The 21,592-nt window shown below is 41.6% G+C and overlaps 1 protein-coding gene and 1 long non-coding RNA gene across 3 annotated transcripts in view; one reads left to right on the top strand and one right to left on the bottom strand.

Annotated features, from left to right (window-relative positions):
* Nucleotides 1-21,592, bottom strand: part of apc (APC regulator of WNT signaling pathway) — a 32,766-nt gene that overhangs the window by 7,833 nt on the left and 3,341 nt on the right. The window contains exons 2-10 of one of the 2 annotated variants that reach the window (XM_037118279.1): nucleotides 6,252-6,407; nucleotides 4,256-4,343; nucleotides 3,919-4,141; nucleotides 3,647-3,755; nucleotides 3,378-3,491; nucleotides 1,280-1,342; nucleotides 593-643; nucleotides 412-498; nucleotides 99-276 (exon numbers count right to left, since the gene is read on the bottom strand). In XM_037118279.1, coding sequence (XP_036974174.1) covers nucleotides 99-276; nucleotides 412-498; nucleotides 593-643; nucleotides 1,280-1,342; nucleotides 3,378-3,491; nucleotides 3,647-3,755; nucleotides 3,919-4,141; nucleotides 4,256-4,343; nucleotides 6,252-6,386 — 1,048 coding nt within the window. In that variant the 5' untranslated portion in view covers nucleotides 6,387-6,407. Of the gene's footprint in view, nucleotides 1-98; nucleotides 277-411; nucleotides 499-592; nucleotides 644-1,279; nucleotides 1,343-3,377; nucleotides 3,492-3,646; nucleotides 3,756-3,918; nucleotides 4,142-4,255; nucleotides 4,344-4,690; nucleotides 4,739-6,251; nucleotides 6,408-21,592 lie in introns of those variants that run through there. The other variant, XM_037118280.1, reaches the window with a different exon arrangement.
* LOC119030581 lies at nucleotides 8,527-10,285 on the top strand. The gene is made up of 3 exons (XR_005078337.1): nucleotides 8,527-9,066; nucleotides 9,234-9,396; nucleotides 9,894-10,285. It is a non-coding gene; the product is annotated as an uncharacterized LOC119030581 (long non-coding RNA).

Here is a 21,592-nt window from a genome sequence, read left to right as displayed (position 1 = left end):
TACCACAGGTGAGAATACAGCATGACCTGGGCAGATGGGGAAACATAAGCACGTGTTATGAGATACCTGTGACAGAAAAGGGCAGAAACACTGGTTACCTAGCAACAGAGAGTCCTTGTCATTGCCGTGCAACAGCTGGATGAGCAATGGCAGACAGCCAGACTGACGCATGGCAATGCACGAGTCCTGCGAGCTCGACATGGCCAGCAGCGTCCGCGACATGTCGTCCTTATCATGAGTCCCTAACATGGACAGAAGACTGTACACCATCTCCACCTGCAGGGGGCAGCACAGAGGTTTACCTTTTTACGGTGTAAATCATCTCCACACAGAGATGTACATTTTTACAGCGTAAACACACAGAGCCAAGTATGTATTTAGAGGGTTGCTAGGCTAGGCACAATTTATGACCTTGGTTCCCAGGTGGCTGGTGATTCGTCGAGGCACCGAGTAGCTCCCATCATTAGATGGTTCGTGGTCCAATCGGCTGCTGGAGCTCTGAAGGAGGCAAAAACAAAGAAAGATTACAACAAGAGCTTAAACAAAAAAATAAGAAGAAGTAAAGAAGAAGAAGAGAGGACAGCAAGCTCACCTGAGCTCCAGCCAGTACGCTACTGTCACTCGCCCCCTGACCCTCCTCCACCTGGAGAGAGAGAGAGGAGGGCGCAGGACGAGTTTAATCAGAAACGTAAACGACTTATTAATCAATCAGAATGACGTTTAACCCTTAAGGCCTTGGGGGTTTAACCCTAACCCCTAACCCTAACCCTTAAGACATGCAGAACAACCACAGCCACTACTGCACTAATTATGAAAGAATATAGTCATATTTTAAATCAAATTAAACAGCAGAAGCTGGGCTACAACGTGTAGAAAACATGTTTTTATGACCCAAACACTACTCAAATAAACAACTAAACATCAAACTTCGTCAATCATCATAACCTTAACCCTAGAAAATTGGCTTGGGGCTTAAAAGGTTAACTTTAAGATTCAAACAGCAGGTCTGAGGAATGTTACATTTACACTGAGCACAGCAGGAAAAGTCCTCCTGCAACCTTCCTCACATTAAAACAGTCAAACAGAAATCTACCCCAGTCTGACGGTTCACTGGAGCTCTCCGACTGTGTCTTCTTCTTCTGTGGTTTAATGGCAACAACTAGACAAATAGCTCAAGCTGCTGTTTATCTCCATCAACCAATCAACTTACACTGAGCTTTGATTAGTTCACTGCACAGTCTGTGATGTCACTATAAACATGAGGAACAGGTGAGGTTACCTGTAGGCGAGCTCCCAGTCTCAGGATGTCTTTCTCTATCTGCTGAATACGAGACACACGAGCCTGAGGACGGACGGACGGACACACACACACACACACACACACACACACACACGATGTTGACATTAAAAAACATTTCTTCAAACTTAAATATTTCAGCTGTGATGAAGCTGTTTGAATTGGACATTAATGATAGGAGAGATCGTTCATCACATCCACCGAGATAAGGTGGAGGCTCCACCCTTTAGTTAGCAGTTGTCATGGTCACTCTGAGCTTCACTCAGAGCAGGGCTTTCTTTACTAGGAGCACAGTGGCCCCTCATTGAAAATTTTAGGAGCACAATCACAGAATTTAGAGGCGCACACCGTAAATCAATTATATTGATTATATAATATATTATACTGCTAAAAGTATTCACTCACCCATCCAAATAATTGGAATCAGGTGTTCCAATCACTTCCATGGCAACAGGTGTATAAAAGCAAGAACGTAGGCATACAGACTGTTTTACAAACATCTGTGAAAGAATGTGTCGCTCTCAGGAGCTCAGTGAACTCCAGCATGGTACTGTGATAGGATGCCACCTGTGCAACAAGTCCAGTCATGAAATGTCCTCGCTTCTAAATATTCCACAGTCAACAGTCAGTGGTATTGTAACAAAGTGGAAGCGATTGGGAACAACAGCAACTCAGCCAAGAAGTGGTCGGCCACATAAAATGACGGAGCGGGTCAGCGGATGCTGAGGCTCATAGTGTGCAGAGGTCGCCAACCCTCTGCAGAGTCAATCACTACAGACCTCCAAACTTCATGTGGCCTTCAGATTAGCTCAGTGCATGGAGAGCTTCATAGAATGGGTTTCCATGGCTGAGCAGCTGCATCAAAGTCATACATCAACAAATGCAATGCGAAGTGTGGGATGCAGTGGCGTAAAGCACGCTGCCACTGGACTCTAGAACAGAGGAGACGCCTTCTCTGGAGTGACGAATCACACTTCTCCATCTGGTAATCTGATGGACGAGTCTGGGTTTCACGGTTGCCAGGAGAATGATACTTGTCTGACTGCATTGCGCCACGTAGGGATGTCCCGATCCAATCTGTAGGATCGGAATAGGGGCTGATATGGGCATTTTCCCACTGATCAGAATCGGCAATTTTGAACGTGGACCCAAGCCTGATTTTAAGTTTTTTTTACGTCAGAGCACAATTTGTGGCAGAACTCAGACGCGCGCGCAACGTTGCCCTGCAAACCTGTGGATAAAATGTCTGCAGTGTGGAAAGTAGTCCAACTGTATTAGTGTGTATGTATGTATGTATGTATGTATGTATGTATGTATGTACGTGTATGTATGTATGTACGTGTATGTATGTATGTACATGTATGTATGTATGTACATACATATACATATATATATATATATACATATATATATATATACATATATACATATACATATATATATATATATATATATATATATATATATATATATATATATATATATATATATATATATATATATATATATATATACACACACACACACACATATATTATATAGTAATATAGTAACTGGACAGTTTATTGTTGTTTCGGTGTGTGACTTCCTGTTTGCTCAGTGCTAAATTCAGCTGGGTTATGTTCTTGCATCCACTAGAAATAGAAGTCCTGGGTATCTGTTTTGGAGGGCTTCGGACTGCCAGAGCTGGGACGGAGCAAATACACAGCAGACCAGACCGGGCAGGGCGGAAGTTTACTCATGGACTACAGTAAATCAGCCCTGTTGCCGTGGCAGAGCCGTAACGCAGCGGACACGTATCTGGTGGAACTGCGGGGTAATGTTTCGTCATTGTTGGCTGAAAGTGAAACCTTCTCCTTCCCTGCCCAGAACAACTTTAGGACCCCACCCTCCACACATTAGCCACTTACAGTGCCATTCCCTCCCCCTCTCACACACATTGACCTGCCACCTGTGATTCCAGATTCTGTGATTCGCCCCTTCCAGCGTTAAAAAAAAAAAAAAAAAACACCGGCAAATTCACTGGTCGCAGTCTGGAGCCCTGCAGAGGTGATCAAACAGACTCCAGTTGAGTTCCTACCTGAGCTCTCCTCTCCATCTCCTGACAGGAGCCCAACTGCTCTTCCATCGCCGATCGGATCTGACGAGCTTCAAACTCCAGCTGACGACGACTCATGTCCGTCTGCAGAGTGAACTAAAAACACACAGTCCAATCAGCTGTTAGGACACATCTGTGACTCAGTTTTCATCAGGTTACTGTCACCGCAGCAACAGCAGCTGATGCTCATGGGTTCTGTAGTATTTAGAGATGTGTGTGCACTTTCAGTAGAAAAATCAAAGTAGAGTCACGTTTTCAGTGAGCGGCAGACTGTCAATCCTCTTGGTAAGATTCTGCAGCTGAGCATAGTACCAGTCCTTCTCCTTCTCCTCCTTCTCCAGCTCAGCCAATAGGAGAGACCTGACAGGGAGCAGCAGCCAATCACAGAGAGAAACAGAGAGAGGACCATAAAATGTAAAATCTGACAAAAACTACAAACTAGTGTTGACACAGAACTTCTACCTTTGATACAACACCATGACAATATCAATAATCAATGCTGTAGTAGTACACTCTGTAGTACCTCTCCTTCTCCAGCTCCTCCAGGCAGCGGTCATGGCTGTCTCTGCCCAATGACGGCAGCCCTCTCCTAGGGAAGGCAGCGGTGGTCAGGGGGCCTGGAGCTCCAGAGCCTCCAGCAGCTCCTCCAGCAGCTCCAGAGCCAGAAGAGGCCGAGCTGGAGGAGGATGAAGGGGGAAGAGGAGCCCTCGACCTGGGCTTAAAACCTGCAGAGTCCAGACTCATCTCTAGAGGGGAAACAAGAGTCAGGTTAGTGAGTGTGCATCTTTACTGTGTGTGTGTGTGTGTGTGTGTGTGTGTGTGTGTGTGTGTGTGTGTGTGTGTGTGTGTGTGCGGTTCACCCTTTAGTCTCTCAATGAGCTCCAGCTGAGAACCAGACGCCTCTCCAGACTCTTCTTCTATGGTGCCCTGCAGCTGCTTCAGCACTTCCTGTTTGATGCAAGAGGAGAATAAAGAAGGTCCAGAGTGACATCACAGTGCGCTGCTGTCTGCTGAGGCCACAGGGGGCGCCACAGTCACATCCTGAGCACAGACCTGCTCCTGACAGTGTTTCAACCACTGACAATACAAATCATAATAATAATTATAATAACAACAATATCAACAATAATAGTGAAAAGTTGTTGTTAAAACTAGCAACAATCTGCCAAACACAAGAAGAACAAACTAAATAAAAACTAATAAACACAAAACTGTGTCATATATACTCAGTCTCTCTCTCTCTCTCTCTGTCTATGTCTCTCGCCCAGTCAATCACTGCAAGACTCTTCACTCACCACGATGAAACGACAGCGTTCATACAGCGACATGATGGGAACTAACAACTCTCAGACTGTCCATATGTGTTTTCTGCTCAACGACACAAAACAGGAAACGGGAAACAGGAAACGGGAAGTGAGTGTGTGTTTGGAGAGGAAGGACGCAACAATTAAAAAGAAGAAAACTACAAGTGAAAGACACGAAAAACACAGAGACCAGACCATAAGATGGTAACACAGAACTATCAACAGAAAACTAAAACTGAACAGTTCAAAAAGCAGAAGTCAAATGGAAAATAAAATAAAAGGAAATATAAGAGCAGAAAAGGTCAAACTTAATAAAACTAAACACCAAATATGCAAAAAGAAGGGTTAGGGTAAGAGTTAACTCTCCTCTCAGGGTTAACACTTCACCCAAGGCAGCAAGCACACAGTAAGACAGGAGCAACACAACAACAAAAGGATACACTGGGTTAGGGTCCAGACTAACACAAAGAAAGACTTAAACAGAAAAACAAGGCAAGAAAAAAAGATGGAGGGAGCAGAAGGAAAACAACAACGGGAAACAAGAAAAACAACACAGATAAGATGGAAAAATAAAGACAGAAGAGCAAGTAAAGGTGAGTAGAAAACACAGACATCTCACTCCAACAGCTTTCCTGCGTACTCTGCGTTACATCAAAGATCATCTAACACACAAATATCTCACTCAGAACAACAACAAGGAGCTCATTCTGCCGCTCAGAGCGCCGCGTGATTGGTAGAAAATACCACAGGTCTATTCTGGGCTGAAGAGACAGAGAGAGACACAAGCCCTTTTCACACAGAGACGCCGCATTATCGCCGCAGCGGTGGTTCACCAATTCTCTGCCATTGTTCACACAGAGCCTAGCAGCGCCAGCTTAAAGACGAACCGCTGTGTATTTCACACAGAAAGCCGGCACAGCGGCTCCTAAAGAGGCCTGACGGTGACGTCATGATGATGACATCTGTGTGTTTTCAAGGTGTTTCCTAGGTGTCCTCCTGTCAATCTAAACCCACAGACAATTTTTAAATCATATGGATGCTGTTATAATGTGTAGTGACCAAACATCCCGGAAAGCGACAAAGTTACATTTCTTACATTTTTCAGGAGGGCTACCGTCACGGTGATTTGTTTTTCAACACAAACACTTGGTGAGTTTAAGTGTTTTTCAGGTGAGCCGTTTTCCAGGCAGAAACATGACAGAGTCGGGAGGATAGACAGGAGGACAGTCACTTCTCTGTGTACAACTGCAGTATTTTTTCCTCATGTAAGTTGCTAAAGACAGTTACACTTACTACGTTACCCCACATTCAAACTGCAGAGTGAACGGGGCTACTGAGTATGACAGAGAGAGAGACAGACAGAGGGTAACAATAACCCAGAGAGACACACATGTATTAGTCTAGAGGTGTTATAGTGAGGGGTGCTGACTCATATAGGGCACCAGGAGCAGTAAGGGGTTTTATGCCTTGTTCAAGGGCATCTCAGCAGTGCTTGGGGGATGAACTGACACCTCTCCAGCTACCAGTCCACACTGTATAGTCTGACACTGACCTTCATATTGGACGCCTCTGTCTCCAGTTTGGTCAGGTGGTTCGAGTTGTCCTGCAGCTCCTGACGCAGGTTAGAGTTCTCCATCTTCAACACCTCCACCTGCCTCAGCAGCTGGTCATAAGACGCTGCCGCCATGTTGGAAGACCCACGACTGACCTGCACAGAGCAAACCAGGAACCATCACACTGTAGAACTGCAAGACTGCTACTGGACCTGTAAACACTGCTTTACAAACTTCCTCATCTGGCACCAGCACATCATTCAGGTGAACCCTGTAACACTTTGTAGTTACGGCTGTTTGATGTGGTCAAACAGTGATATTGTGCAATTTCATTCATGATTGGTGATTAGGCAAAACAAAACAAAACAAAAAAATCCATTCAAAACGATGATGTAGCATTTATTCAGATTAGTATCAAACCAACATGTTTTCTATAAATACAACAACAACAACAATAACAATAATAATAATAATAATAATAATAAGAGATATCCCAATCAGGTTCTTTTTTACCCCAATCCGAGTCCTTTAATATTCAGTATCTGCTGATACCGACTCCCGAGTGATACCTAGCATTAACTAATATTTTCCTGAATAATACAGCGGCATTAACAAAAAAAGTACCTGCATCCAAGCTGTTCCTTAATAGGTTTTTTTAGGGCTGCAATGATTCCTCGAGTACCTCGAATAACTCAATTACAAAAAATGATTGACGTATTTCCTCTGCCTCGAAGCCTTGTTTAATTAAATTTAAGGCTCACGTTTCCCACAAATTCTTTTTAGTGTCACACGACGTGCTTACGTCCCTACAAAGCGGAAGAAGAGGGAAACAGGCTAACGTGTGTGGACAGTTTTGCTGTACAGAATGGCAGACGCCGGGACCGACAACTGTGAAAACAGTGAAAATGAGCAAACGCAGCAAAGCCAAAGTAATAAGAGGAAGAGACAAGATGTCGAAGGTGTGGGATCATTTTAAATTAAAAATTAAGGACAACATCATGGTGTGTGCACATTGCAAGATGGAGTTGGCGTACCATAACAGCACGAGTTCAATGCTGCAGCACCTCAAAAGAAAACACCCATTTGACGACATGAGCAGTCGACCCGAGACAAGGTTACTTCAACATAAAATCCATGATGTGATAAACGTTAATGTTACCAACGTCGCGTTAATCAAAGGAACATTGTTGTTATTAATTATGATTATGAGTGGTGGAAAGTAGCTAAGTACACTTACTCAAGCACTGAAATACAATTTTAGATATTTTTATTTCACTTGAGCATTTCCAATTTTAAATACTTTCATTTCTACTCCACTACATCTTAACATGACACGTTGCGAGAGTGTAGATCTGCTGTTAACAGATTAACCATACCACATATCTATTAATTTTAGTTTGCAGTATATTTGGTCAGTAAGGCTTATTATTATTGTAGCATTAAGACATTTAGCCTTCAAAATATCTATTAAGTAATTATTATTTTCACCTCTTTTGCAGTAAACCATAACAGCCTCTTATGGACAAGTTTCTGCAAAAAGCACCAGCCTGCACCCCTGCACAAGTAACTGTACTGACAGACAGCATTCTAAATACACTGATCCCAGACATGCACCCACTGAGCATGATTTCCACTTTCCATCCCAATTATGAACTTCCACACACAGCTGCTAATACTGCAGAATGGATTGAGGAGATAATTGCCAAATTCAACATTCCACCAGAGAAAATCAAGGCCGTCGTCCATGAAAATGGTGCTAATGTCGTAGCAGCAGCAAAGATGTTGCATGAAAAGCATGGATGGGCATCAGCGAAAGGTGCAGAACACACCTTCAACTTGGTCGTGCAAAACTCTCTGAAAAGCCAACAGGCTATCTCCAAGTGTGTGGCTGCTGCAAGAAGCCTTGTTGAACACTTAAAGAAGAGTGAACTGGCATGCACAATGTTGAGGGTCAAGCAGATGCAAATGGATACCAAGTAGAACATGCTGGTGCAAGATGTCTGCACACGCTGGAACAGCACCTATGCCACGTTCTCCAGGCTGCAAGAACAGAGATGGCCAGTGACTGCTACACTGTCTGACCCAGCAGTGACCCAGAGAGGGAAACACTACCTCGATCTCAAGTCTGACCAGTGGAGCCTGACTGAGGAGCTGAACTAGGTCCGTGAGTCCTTTAACTCAGCCACAAAGTTTATGAGTGGACAACAATATGTCACACTGTCTATACTTCCACATATTGGACACAAAATTTAAAAGAAACTACAGGACCCAGATCTTGAGTCGCCACCTGTGAAGTAATTCCAGGCTCATGCGACAGAATAGGTCACAGAAAGATGGAAAGACTTAACGGAGTTCAAACCTGAATCTCCAAACATCACCCTGCTTTCTGCTGCTCTGTCACCCAGCTAGCCTGGGAACGCCTTGGGATCCTCCCGGAAGAGCTGGAGGAAGGGTCCGGGGAGAGGGAAGTCTGGGTGTCCCTGCTCAGACAGCTGCCCCTGTGACCCGGCAAAGGATAAGCGGACGAAAATGGATGGATGGATGGATGGATGGATGGACGGATCCGAGGTTTTGAAAACTGAAGTTCTTAACTGCTGACCAGGCATTCAGTGTCAAAAGCACAGTAAAAAAACATGGCGGCACTTGCTGCCTAACAGCAAGTGAGGCCCACTGCAAGTGGAAATGGAGCATTCAGCACATCAGAGGACTCCCCGCCGGCAGCACATTGTGGCAAGATGACTTGACTGGGACTCCACCACCAGTGATGAAGAACAAGATGAGGAGCAGCTGTCAAATGGAGCTGTACAGAAGGAGGTGAGTACAAATAACGTTTTATTTTTGGTTTTCTTTAACAATTTCCACAATAAGGCAGTACACATAATTTAAAGTGTACCACTGAAACAGAAAATACAAATTACAAAATATGAATAAACAAAACCCATTTTTGATAGTTTGTTATTTGTTGTCAAACTATACTACAGGTCTAGATGTATTTTGGAGAAGAGCCCCTGCCCAAGAAGAATAATCTGCTGGCATGGTGGAAAGCAAATCCACCACACTATCCAACACTGGCGAGGCTGGCAAAGTCCCTGTTGTGTATTCCGGCCACATCCACACCATCAGCGCATTGGTTTTCAGCAGCAGGTAACATTGCTTCAAAAAAAAAAAAAAAAGAGGGCAAGCCTCAGCCCTGAGCATGTAGATATGCTCACCTCCCTTCACTGCAACCATGTGCTCCTAATGGCTTGCACACACAAGTCCAAAGAGACTGTAAAGGGGGTGTTAGACTCTTGTTCCAAGTCCCAGTCCACAGCCAAGCATTTCTGTTGAAACGTATTGGTTCTGATTCTGAATGTGAAGTTGCACAATCTAAACGCTGTGTTTAAGAATCTGTATTTTTTATTTCATTTTTGATACTTAGAAAAAATAAGTGGGAAACAATTTTATTTAATTTTATGTCTCAGGAAATGTTAAGTTTTAAGTAATTTTATTTATTTTTATTGGAAATTTTGACTGAAACGGTTTACTACTTTGCATACTGTATAATAAATGTCAATTTTTCTTAAAAAGTAAATAAAGTGACTGTGGGGGTAGAACTGGAGTCTCCAACGGTGACAAACTGTTTCCTGTTTGTTAAATAGGACTGGAACTAGGGGAGTGCTGTACCGGTGAGGCCAAGGTACTCAGAGAGGCATGTAAGGAGAATGGTGAGGGAGATTGCGTCGAAGGCTGAGAGGTCCAGGAAGATCAGAATACTGATGTGGCCAGAATCTGCAGTGATGAGATGGTCGTTGGTGATCTTGATGAGGGCAGTTTCTGTGCTATGGCGTGCCCTGATACCAGACTGAATGGGTTCATAGAGCTCATGGTTGTTGTTTTCATTTTGTTGAAACAAAGTCTATATATGGCAAGATGGCAGGGCATACTGGGGAGTTCACAAACACCAGGTGATGAAGAAAACCCTGATTCTCTACCACAGAGATGAGCTCAGATCGGGCCCAAAAGATCATGCCTGACCCGACCTGAGCCTGTTGTGTCCAAGCCCGGCCCAGCCCGGCCCGGCCCATTAACTGTAATTATGAGCCCGAGCCTGATTTAAACCAGACAATTTTTTAATATGTGGGCTGTTACAACTGATGTTATGACGTTAAGTTGTTTGAACTACAGAAATCTATTAAGAATTATCTTAATGAATAATGCAACAAGTGCAACACCTAACAAACTCAACAAACCCGACATGTTGTCACTGCCCACGACTTGTTTAAAATGGCTCCATACCTCCGACTTTCCTCCAAATTTACTCAAAAGATAATTCTCATGTTTTTATTGCTTTCTTCATATCTTCAAGCTCCATGTTGCACTTATGCTACACAATCAGTGATGCCGGTAACCACTTTTTTCAGTAACAGGTAATCTAGTTAATATTTCCTTAATATTTCCGAACCAGTAATCAGATTAAAGGGCTTTTTGCTTATTCAAGTCACTGTGCATTACTATTACTATGAAGGCATGGATGAGTCGCCAGCTCATGGCAGAGGCTACCACACAAGGTGCCAACTGCATATCAGGAGCAATTTTGGGATTCAGTATCTTGCTCAATCTGCATACTTCAACAGCTGGCTCAGTTCCAAGGGGGCCGGGATTCGAACCTGCAACCTTCCGATCACTAGTCGACCCGCTCTACCCACCGAACTATTATTATTATTATTATTATTATTATTATTATTATTATTATTATTAGTCATTTTCCTTAGTAAAAATATATATTTTGGTTTCTTCTTGTGTCTCGGGTGTGATGTCACGTCAGGTTTTCAGCATGAGGACGCTCAGGTGTAACTCCACGCAGCGACACAAACAATGGAGGCAGGAGAGAGATGCGCATTTTCGAGCTGGAAATACAGTCACTATTTTGAGTGACCTGGGTCTGCTCGAGCAGAGAATCTAAATTCTACCACGGAGGTGAACTGGTTATCCAGAGCAATTAGTTTAATTACCTTCTCTGTAATGTCACCTTAACCCTTCATCCATAATTCAGTAATCTGATTTTTAAAACTTTCACTTTTTAACTCTTATAAGATATCAAAGACCTGAGAAGGAACAGATGTGAAATACTTAATTACTTAAATGTTGGCCTATTTCAATTTTGGCAATTGATTGATTGATGAGCTTGTGAACGTTCAGCAGCTAAAGAGGCCGACATTTCTTTCAAGAGTTGGTGGAAACCAAACCGAGCTGAAACATTTTGATTGACGAGGAGACACAAACAAGCTGAACACATGTTGATCATGTTGATCTGTAACTGCCAAGGAAGTGATCTGCTGACGTGTTCACGGTTTCTGCTCACAACGATGAAAAACATCAGTTTTTGCAGCTTTACTTTAACAGACGTGTGTCCTGTTTTACAGCATAAATACATGTTAACAACAGATTTAAGTGCCAACACACATTTTTGTGTCTAAACCCGTTTTCGCTCGGATCTCTTTTCACTGTGAGGATTTATATTTTAATCATATAATCACAGCTGGAACAATTTGTTACTTCATGAAAACGTCAACTGAGAAAGACAATCAGGACCCTAATCAGAAAATCAATTAATGGTTTCAGTTTTCACCTTTGGAATCTTACTCTCTTTGTGAAATGACAAAAACACGACATGAAGACGTCACAGTCATCAACTCAATCTGATCTACAGCAGTACTGCAGCACCACTACAGTAACACAGTACTAGAGCACTACTGCAGTACTACTACAGTAACACAGTACTACAGCAGTACTGCAGTACTACTACAGTAACACAGTATTTCAGCAGTAATGCAGTACTACTACAGTAACACAGTACTACAGCAGTACTGCAGTGCTAAAAGTACACACATCCTCATGTCTGCCTGTTTAACATTCTCTGCAACATCAATCAGTCATATTGTGATCACTGATCAATACAGTGATCAGTCCAGCTTCAGCTGACAGAATCCGCCCTCTCCTCTCATCTTCTTTATTTTTTGATTTCATCCCTCTGTCTTCATCCACCATCACCAGTCGGCCATTTTCTCTCCCTCCTCTCTCCTCTCTCCATCAACCACCGAGCACCCTCCCCCACCCCCCCTCATCTCCCTCTCTCCGCTCCTCCCTCTCTTCTCTCCTCCTCTCTCCATCACAGAAAACAAAATGATTTTAATGCAGAAGAGGAAAAAGCAAGAAGAGGAAAACAGACAATGAAGGAAGAAAAAAACAACCTCTATCCTCCTCTCTGCCTCCTCCTCCCTTCATCCTCCCCCTCATCCCCCTCTCCTCTCCCCCTTTCTGTCTCTCAGTGATGTGACACAGAATAAAAACAGAGACAGAAGACAGAGGATGGATAAAGGATAAAGAAAGGATGAATACATTGTGGATAAAGAAAGAGAAAATGGCAGCTCACCCCATCGCTGTAGCCTCCATCACCCTCCCTCTCTCTCTCTCTCTCTCTCTCTCTGTGTCTGACAGAGAGGAGTCAGCTGGGCGAACAAGCAGCCAATCAGGAGGCAGAGACAGAGAGAGGGGGAGGGGAGGGGCAGGAGGAGGATGAGGGAGGGGGACCTACTTTTCCCTCCTCCTAGTCCTCCCAGCATGCTTTGCAGCTGCTACTGCAGGCAGACTGACCAGGTTACTCAAACACACACAGACACAGACACTGAGAGTCTTCTACATATCTGATGGTCAGTTCATGATAAAAATCAGTGTTAGCATAAACAAAATCATTAATAAGTAACATAAGAAAAAAACTAATCACCAAATAACAATATTAACCTGATATAAAAACTAAATATTTAAAAACTAATGTCAATTTAATGTTGGCATTAATACTAAAGTATACTCAAGAAAACTTTTGGAAGCATAAAAAGCTTCAACACAACAAAACTGATAGAAAATAATGTTAGCCTTAATAATGTTAGCCATAAAGGAAGGTTAACATAAATTCTAAATGCATAAATCCTACTTTTCTAATGAAAGTAGCAGAACTCATGTTAGTTTATGAAAAACAATTTAAGCATTAACAAATAATGATGCATATGAAAAATACTAAAGAGTGAAACACTGCATCACTCTTCAGTGTGAAGGTCTCTCTCTCTCTCTACCTCTCTCTCTCTCAACAGCGTCTCTGCATTATAGGAGCTTTCAGAACGAACGCGACAGATGCGAATACAATCGCTTTGACGCTTCCATGGCGCCGTTTGATCATTTTGGACTATTCGCTTCATTTGCATAATTCGCTTCATTTGCCTCTCTTGGTAAAAAAAAGGCAACGGGCTTGCCCGCTCCTTTTTTGAACCGCTATTTCTCAACCCGCTCTTTCAACGTCGACTTTCACCCACGCCTCCTCTTTTTGAACCCTAACCCATGAACATGACACATCATGTTGATGACGTTGGTGTTTCCCTGGTGTCCTCACTGTCAATCTAAACCCACGGACGGTATGGATGCTGTTATAATGTGTAGTGACTGAGATCCTGACCCATCAAATATCCTGGAAAGTGACAGTTACATTCTTCACGCTAAGTTACATAATTAATAATCACCATCAGAGGCAATTCATAATACAGAGGAGATATATCAAACCATCAGTAATCATAAATATCAGTTACATGAAATATTTAATAAAAAAGCAGAATATGCTTTATTTAGACTGAAATCTACTTTTTATGAAGGAGGGGAAAAGGGTGGTAGACTGTTAGCCAGGCAATTAAAACATCAGGACATTTCTAACAACATCCCATTGATTAAGAGAGCAAATGGAGTAGTGACCTCCTCAAAAGTAATTAATAAGGTATTTGATTTACAAAGAATTATATACATCTGACTGCACTCCTAGCACAGAGGAAATAGAGAAGTTTTTTTCAAGCCTCCAGATGCCTAATATTTCTGAGGAGCAAAGAACGATGCTGGATGCTCCTCTAACGGAGGATGAGATAAGAGCAACCATACAGTCAATGAAAAATGGGAAGTCGCCTGGATTGGACAGCTTCCCAATTGAATATTATAAAAAATATGTTGATATCCTGGCCCCTATTTTGCATAAGGTCTACCTGGAGGCATTTGAGAGGGGCTCTCTGCCCAGCACATTCAATGATGCCTTAATCACTCTTATCCCGAAGAAAGATAGAGATACATCATAACCAACTAACTTTAGACCTGTGAGTCTACTTGGGGTTGACCTTAAGATATTGACTAAGACTCTAGCATCAAGATTGGAACGGGTGTTACCTAATGTCATAAATGGTGACAAAGTAGGCTTCATCAAGCAGAGATCATCAATGGATAATATGCGAAGACTCATGCATCTTGTACATATAAATCGCACTAATCCTATACCGGTTATGGCCCTCTCACTAGATGCCGAGAAGGCATTTGACCGGGTAGAGTGGGGCTTCCTTATGGCAGCTCTCTCTAAATTTGAATTTGGGCCTGGTTTTTGCCACTGGGTTAAAGTGCTCTACTCAAATCCAAGAGCAGCTGTTCTTACAAATGGTGTGATATCTAACTTATTTGGCCTATCAAGGGGAACGAGACAGGGCTGCTCCCCATCACCCCTCTTATTCACTTGAGCTTTAGAGCCACTAGCTCTGGCAATTAGAGCAGAAGAAAGAATTAAGGGAGTACATGCAGGTGGCAGAGAACACAGGTTATTTATGTATGCAGATGACATCTTGGCAGTAATAGCAGAGCCGGCTCACTCTTTGCCAGTGTTACTTGAATGCATTAACTCTTACTCAAAATTATCAGGATATAAAATAAACTGGCATAAATCTGAAGGCATGCCAATATCAAGAATCAAAAATGTCACTCAAATGACATTACTGTGTTTAATTTCAAATGGGTGCCTACAGGCATGAAATACCTTGGGATTCATTTAACTCCAAACTTGGAGGAAATAGTGCTCTTAATTTTGAACCACTCCTACAGAAGATAAAAACAAATTTAGAAAAGTGGGGTAAATTAAAGCTTACTCTATGGGGGAAAGTGAATGTGATAAAAATGGTTGTTGTCCCACAATTCAATTATGTTTCCATGATGTTACCTTTAGACATACTGTTCAAGACATTTGATAACATAGTAAAAACATTTCTTTGGGATAAGAAAAGGCCCAGAATCAACATCAAGAAAATGTGGTCATCTGGAGATGTAGGGGGCTTAGGCCTCCCCAATGTAAGGTTATACAATATGGCTTTTGAAATGGCTATGCTGAGTGAGCACTGGAGAGGAGCAAACACAGGAAAAAGCTGCATAAAGATGGAGCAGGAGCTGGTTGCTCCATTTACATTTGTGGACACTCTCTCACAAAGGTCAAGGACTGATGGGGGTACCTGTTCCTCTAACCCAGTAATAGCTCATTCCCAAACAGTTTGGAGGGAAGTACACAGGATGTACAAAGTGCCACACTTAAGACAACCCTATGCCTCCCCATGGCACAACCCAGAAATACGGATTGGAAAAAAGACTATTTACTGGGACCAATGGCTTCAAAAAGGGATTCATAAAATAAGTGATTTGTACTTAGATGGACATGTTATATCTTTCTCAGAGCTGTTGCAAAAATCTGAGCTGGAACGCAAAGGAAACCTTTGGAAATATTTACAAATCAGAAACTGCATTACTAAAGGTAAATTCAATCTGGAGAAAAACCCAATCATGGACTTTCTGGACTTACCATGCACAGCACACAGACCATCAGGATTCTACAAATTCTTTATTGGGCAATCGAGAGATCCGTGTAATAACTTAAAACTAGTGTAGGAAAAAGACTTGGAATGAGAAGTTAGTGAGGAGGAATGGTCAAAAATCTTGGCAAACACAGGAAAAGGTATATGGGAGGCCAGGGGAAAGTTTATTCAATATAAATTAATACACAGATTTTACTTCACACCTTCTAAACTATACAGAATGGGTATTTTGGCCAATCATTTATGTTGAAAATGCCATACAGAAACAGGAACATTTGTACATGCACTTTGGGAATGTAAGTTGGTTAAGCCGTTTTGGGAAAAAGTCATAGAACATATGGAGAAAGCGAAGAGTATGACAATACCGAAATCTCCTAGGTTGTGCCTTTTAGGGGACCATACAGAGCTGCCACAAGCATCAAAATATGACCTTACAGTGATAAAGGTGGGGGCTGTGACAGCTACGAGATTGATTTTGAGGCTGTGGAAAAGTACATCCCCTCCAGAATTTAGACAATGGTTACAGCTCATGTCAGAGATAGTATCATATGAAGATCTCTTTGCCTCTCTATCTCTTTGCCTATGGTATTGTGGGGATGTTGTAGAGATAGAGATGTTACTATGAGTGCTAAGTCTATTTATCATCCATGTATGTGCATATACATGTGAGTGTATTTGTTTGTATGTTTGTATGTATATATATATATATATATATATACATATATATATATATATATATATATATATATATATATATATATTATATAATATATATTTTACACATACATACATATATATATATATATACATACATATATATACATACATATATATATACATACATATACATACATATACATATACATACATATACATATATATATATATATATATATATACATATACATATATATATACATATATACATATATATATATATATATATATATATACACATATACATATACATATATATACACATATATACATATATATATATATATATACACATATACATATACATATATATACACATATACATATTTATATATACATATATATACATATACATATTTATATATACATTTTTATATATACATATATATACATATCTATATATACATATACATACATATACATACATATCTATATATACATATATACATACATATACATATATATATATATATTATATATATATATATATATATATATATATATATATATATATACACACACACATATATACACACACATATACATATACATATATACATATATATATATATATATATATATATATATATATATATATATATATATATATATATATATATATATATATATATACACACACACATACATACATATATACATACATACATACATATATATATATATATATATACATATATATATATATATACACATACATACATACATACATATATATATATACACTATATTACCAAAAGTATTCGCTCACCTGCCTTTACTCATTCTATGAACTGAAGTGCCATCCCATTCCTAACTCATAGAATTCAATATGATGTCGGTCCACCTTTTGCAGCTATTACAGCTTCAACTCTTCTGGGAAGACTGTCCACAAGGTTGAGGAGAGTGTTTATAGGAATTTTTGACCATTCTTCCAAAAGCGCATTGGTGAGGTCACACACTGATGTTGGTCGAGAAGGCCTGGCTCTCAGTCTCCGCTCTAATTCATCCCAAAGGTGTTCTATCGGGTTCAGGTCAGGACTCTGTGCAGGCCAGTCAAGTTCATCCACACCAGACTCTGTCATCCACGTCTTTATGGACCTTGCTTTGTGCACTGGTGCACAGTCATGTTGGAAGAGGAAGGGGCCCGCTCCAAACTGTTCCCACAAGGTTGGGAGCATGGAATTGTCCAAAATGTTTTGGTATCCTGAAGCATTCAATGTTCCTTTCACTGGAACTAAGGGGCCAAGCCCAGCTCCTGAAAAACAACCCCATACCATAATTCCTCCTCCACCAAATTTCACAGTTGGCACAATGCAATCTGAAATGTACCGTTCTCCTGGCAACCTCCAAACCCAGACTCGTCCATCAGATTGCCAGATGGAAAAGCGTGATTCATCACTCCAGAGAACGCGTCTCCACTGCTCTAGAGGCCAGTGACGGCGTGCTTTACACCATTGCATCCGACGCCTTGCATTGCACTTGGTGATGTGTGGCTTGGCTGCAGCTGCTCGGCCATGGAAACCCATTCCATGAAGCTCTCTGCGTACTGTACTTGGGCTAATCTGAAGGTCACATGAAGTTTGTAGCTCTCTAGCAATTGACTGTGCAGAAAGTCGGCGACCTCTTTGCACTATGCGCGTCAGCATCCGCTGACCCCTCTCCGTCACTTTACGTGGCCTACCACTTCGTGGCTGAGTTGCTGTTGTTCCCAAACGCTTCCATTTTGTTATAATAGAGCTGACAGTTGACTGTGGAATATTTAGGAGCGAGGAAATTTCACGACTGGATTTGTTGCACAAGTGGCATCCTATGACAATTCCACGCTGGAATTCACTGAGCTCCTGAGAGCGGCCCATTCTTTCACAAATGTCTTGTTTCACAGTCTGCATGCCTGAGTGCTTGAATTTATACACCTGGGGCCAGGCCAAGTGATTAGAACACCTGATTCTGATCATTTGAATGGGTGAGCGAATACTTTTGGTAATATAGTGTATATATATATATATACCCTAACCCAAACCAAATAAAAAATTAAATTACCAAAAAAAAATAATCACCATCAGTAAACTGGACGCTGTCTGACTCACTCACTAGCCATTTTTAGATAGAAAAGGCGGCACATTTGCTCCAAGGTAAGGGCAGCAATATGCCGGCCTGTCTTCCTAAAACCGAGGTGTAATATTCCTCCTTATCTAAAAGCCGCCTCTGAGGTAGGCGTAAACATGTGATGTGAAGCGCGAAGCTGGGCCGTGAACAGTGACAACCAATTTGTCTTCAAAATAAGAGATTTACATTGCACCCCATTGGAGTTTAGAACTGGGTTCTTCGTGGGGGGCTTTTAATTTAATCTTTTTCCTCATGTAAGTTGCCAAAGACAGTTATAGTTACTACGTTACTGTTGTTTGGTCCTGTAACGTTGCTTTGTGGGACATTTCTCTGTATCTAGTTGAGTGAAGGACCTGTGCAGTTATCAGACCGACATGCCCTCGCTCCGCACTGCATCTGAAACTTTCACACAGAGGACGAGGCGGAGAATTGGCGCAGGAACCCCGCATGCCAATGGCAGTGTGAATGGAGCTACTGTCCCTCTCTCTTCAGTCTGAATGTCTCTCTCTCTCTCATCAGTCTGAATCTTTCTCTCTCGCTCTCTCTCTCTTCAGTCTGAATGTCTCTCTCTCTCTCGTCAGTCTGAATCTTTCTCTCTCTCTCTCTCTCTCTCTCCAGTCTGAATGTCTCTCGCCCCACACAATAGCAGAGACTTATTAAAACAGTCACATCCTCATTGAGCAGTGGGCCAATCCCATGTCAGCATTTACAGCCAACACACTAACACACACACACAGTTTACTCAGATAAACAATTAATCAAATCTTATCAAAACACAATACAACATATTCCCTTTCTGTTTAATAAATAAACCAATCAATGGTTAAATCTTTATCTATATAATCTGTATTGTATTTCCTCCATAAAAATAAAATTGATAAGAGTTCGATTTATGATCAGCTGGAGTCATTTCACATTCATGAACAAACCTACATAACATCACTTTCTGATCAGTAGCCCTTTTCACACAGCAACGCCGCATTATCTGTGCAGCAGCAGTTTGCCAGTTCTCCACCTCTGGTGAATCACACAGAGCAAAGCATCTCCGCCTTAAAGGTCCCGTATTATGAAAAACACCTTTTCTCTGGTCTCTACATAAATAAGCTGGTCCTCCCTGAGCCTGCCAACTCCCAGAATAGGAATAGGAAAATAAGGGATTCCTGCATGGTCTCTGCAGCCCACCCAATGGTAACAGGGCGCTCCTACAGGCTGTTCAGATTCAGCTCCTTTCGTTATGTAACGAAAGGAGCTGTCATTTACATAGGCCGGCCTCCTCTGCACAGTGATAGGAGATATCTGAGAGGGGGGCGTTCATCCCCGAGGTGAAGTTCGGTGTGTCCAGCGGTAAGAGTTCCGAGTTAGACATGCAAATTGCTCTGTTGTTGACAGACAGAGCCCATTAGTATGTAAAGGTGCAGGCACAGAAACAGCCTGCTCTCAGCAGCTGACTTTTAGACAGCTGAAATTCAGGACCACCAATGGGTTTGGGGCATGTTGAATACAGAGCTGTTGGACCTCTGACAGCTTTGTGAAATTGATGAAAAACAGTATAATAGGGGACCTTTAAAGATGAACCACTGTGTAATTCACACAGAAAGCCAACGCTGCAGCTCCTAAAGAGGCGCGACAGTACACGTCATGATGATGACGTCTGTGTGTTTTCAAGGTGTTTCCCAGGTGTCCTCCCTGTCAATCAAAATCCGGACCGTTTATAATTGAATGGATGCTGTTATAATGTGTAGTGATTGCGATCCTGACCCACTGAACATCCTGGAAAGTTACAAAGTTAAGTTTTTCTCTCTAAATTAAATAATTACATAATCTCCGGGTGTCAGAATATTCTAAATTCGAATATTCTAAATTCGAATATATATATTCGAGTATTTAAAAAAAAAACGGAGATTCGATTGTGAAAATGAACCCTTAAGAGTCGGCGATCACGCCGGCGTGACCAAATCACGAGACTGATTTAAGATGACGTAGCACCGAGACGGAGCCTAGGTGAGTCTTGGTTCTGACTGTATGTATTGGCGCGGCCTTCAAACAATATACAACTTTTTAAACTGTGTTGATAGGCCACGTAAAACCGGAGTTATGATCAATAATGTCCGCCACGTTTTTTCGCCAACATTGCCGTCATGTTTGCTGCGCGTTTGATGCAGGATGAAGCGATAAAAACGGGCTGCTCTCGCGAAAGTGTCTGCAAGCAGGAAGTGTTTACAAGCAAAAAAAAAACACATTCCTGTTGCTGTAAAAAGGCACCACACCAACCAATCACAAAATTATATGATAAATCATGTGATTTGGTTGCTGAGGAACAGGGGAAGCTGTGAGAGGGACGGTGACAGAGATACAGACGGCAGACAGAGACAGCGATGGGGTGGCGAGTTGTGAGAGTTGAGAGATTTGTGACATATAGCGTGTTTGGAGTGTGTAATTAGTGTGTCATATAGTGTTTAGTGTGTAGTGTAGTCATTTTTTTGTTTTGTGAGTCAAAACAATGAGGAGACTGCTGAATGTGGAACAGGCAGGAGAGCTGAGAAGCCCTGAGCTTGAGGCACTGCCTGCATCTAAATGTAAATACTTACTTATAACTTTGTAAATTTCAAATACTTATGCACAATTTTAGCAAACAATTTGTATTTGCATTCAAAGAAATAAAATTGGTTCATTAAACATATTTGTGGTTTTCTACTCGGTCCATTGTGTTAATACAGGGTGTCAAAATGAAAAAAATAACTGTACAGTCACACATGTGAGGTTGTGCTGAAAATAATGACACCAAACAAGGCAAGATAAGTAGATTTTAAGGTGACATATAA

This window comes from Acanthopagrus latus, chromosome 12 (genome assembly GCF_904848185.1).
Source record: "Acanthopagrus latus isolate v.2019 chromosome 12, fAcaLat1.1, whole genome shotgun sequence".
Classification (NCBI taxonomy): domain Eukaryota; kingdom Metazoa; phylum Chordata; class Actinopteri; order Spariformes; family Sparidae; genus Acanthopagrus; species Acanthopagrus latus.
This window is presented reverse-complemented; position numbering and strand designations above follow the sequence as displayed.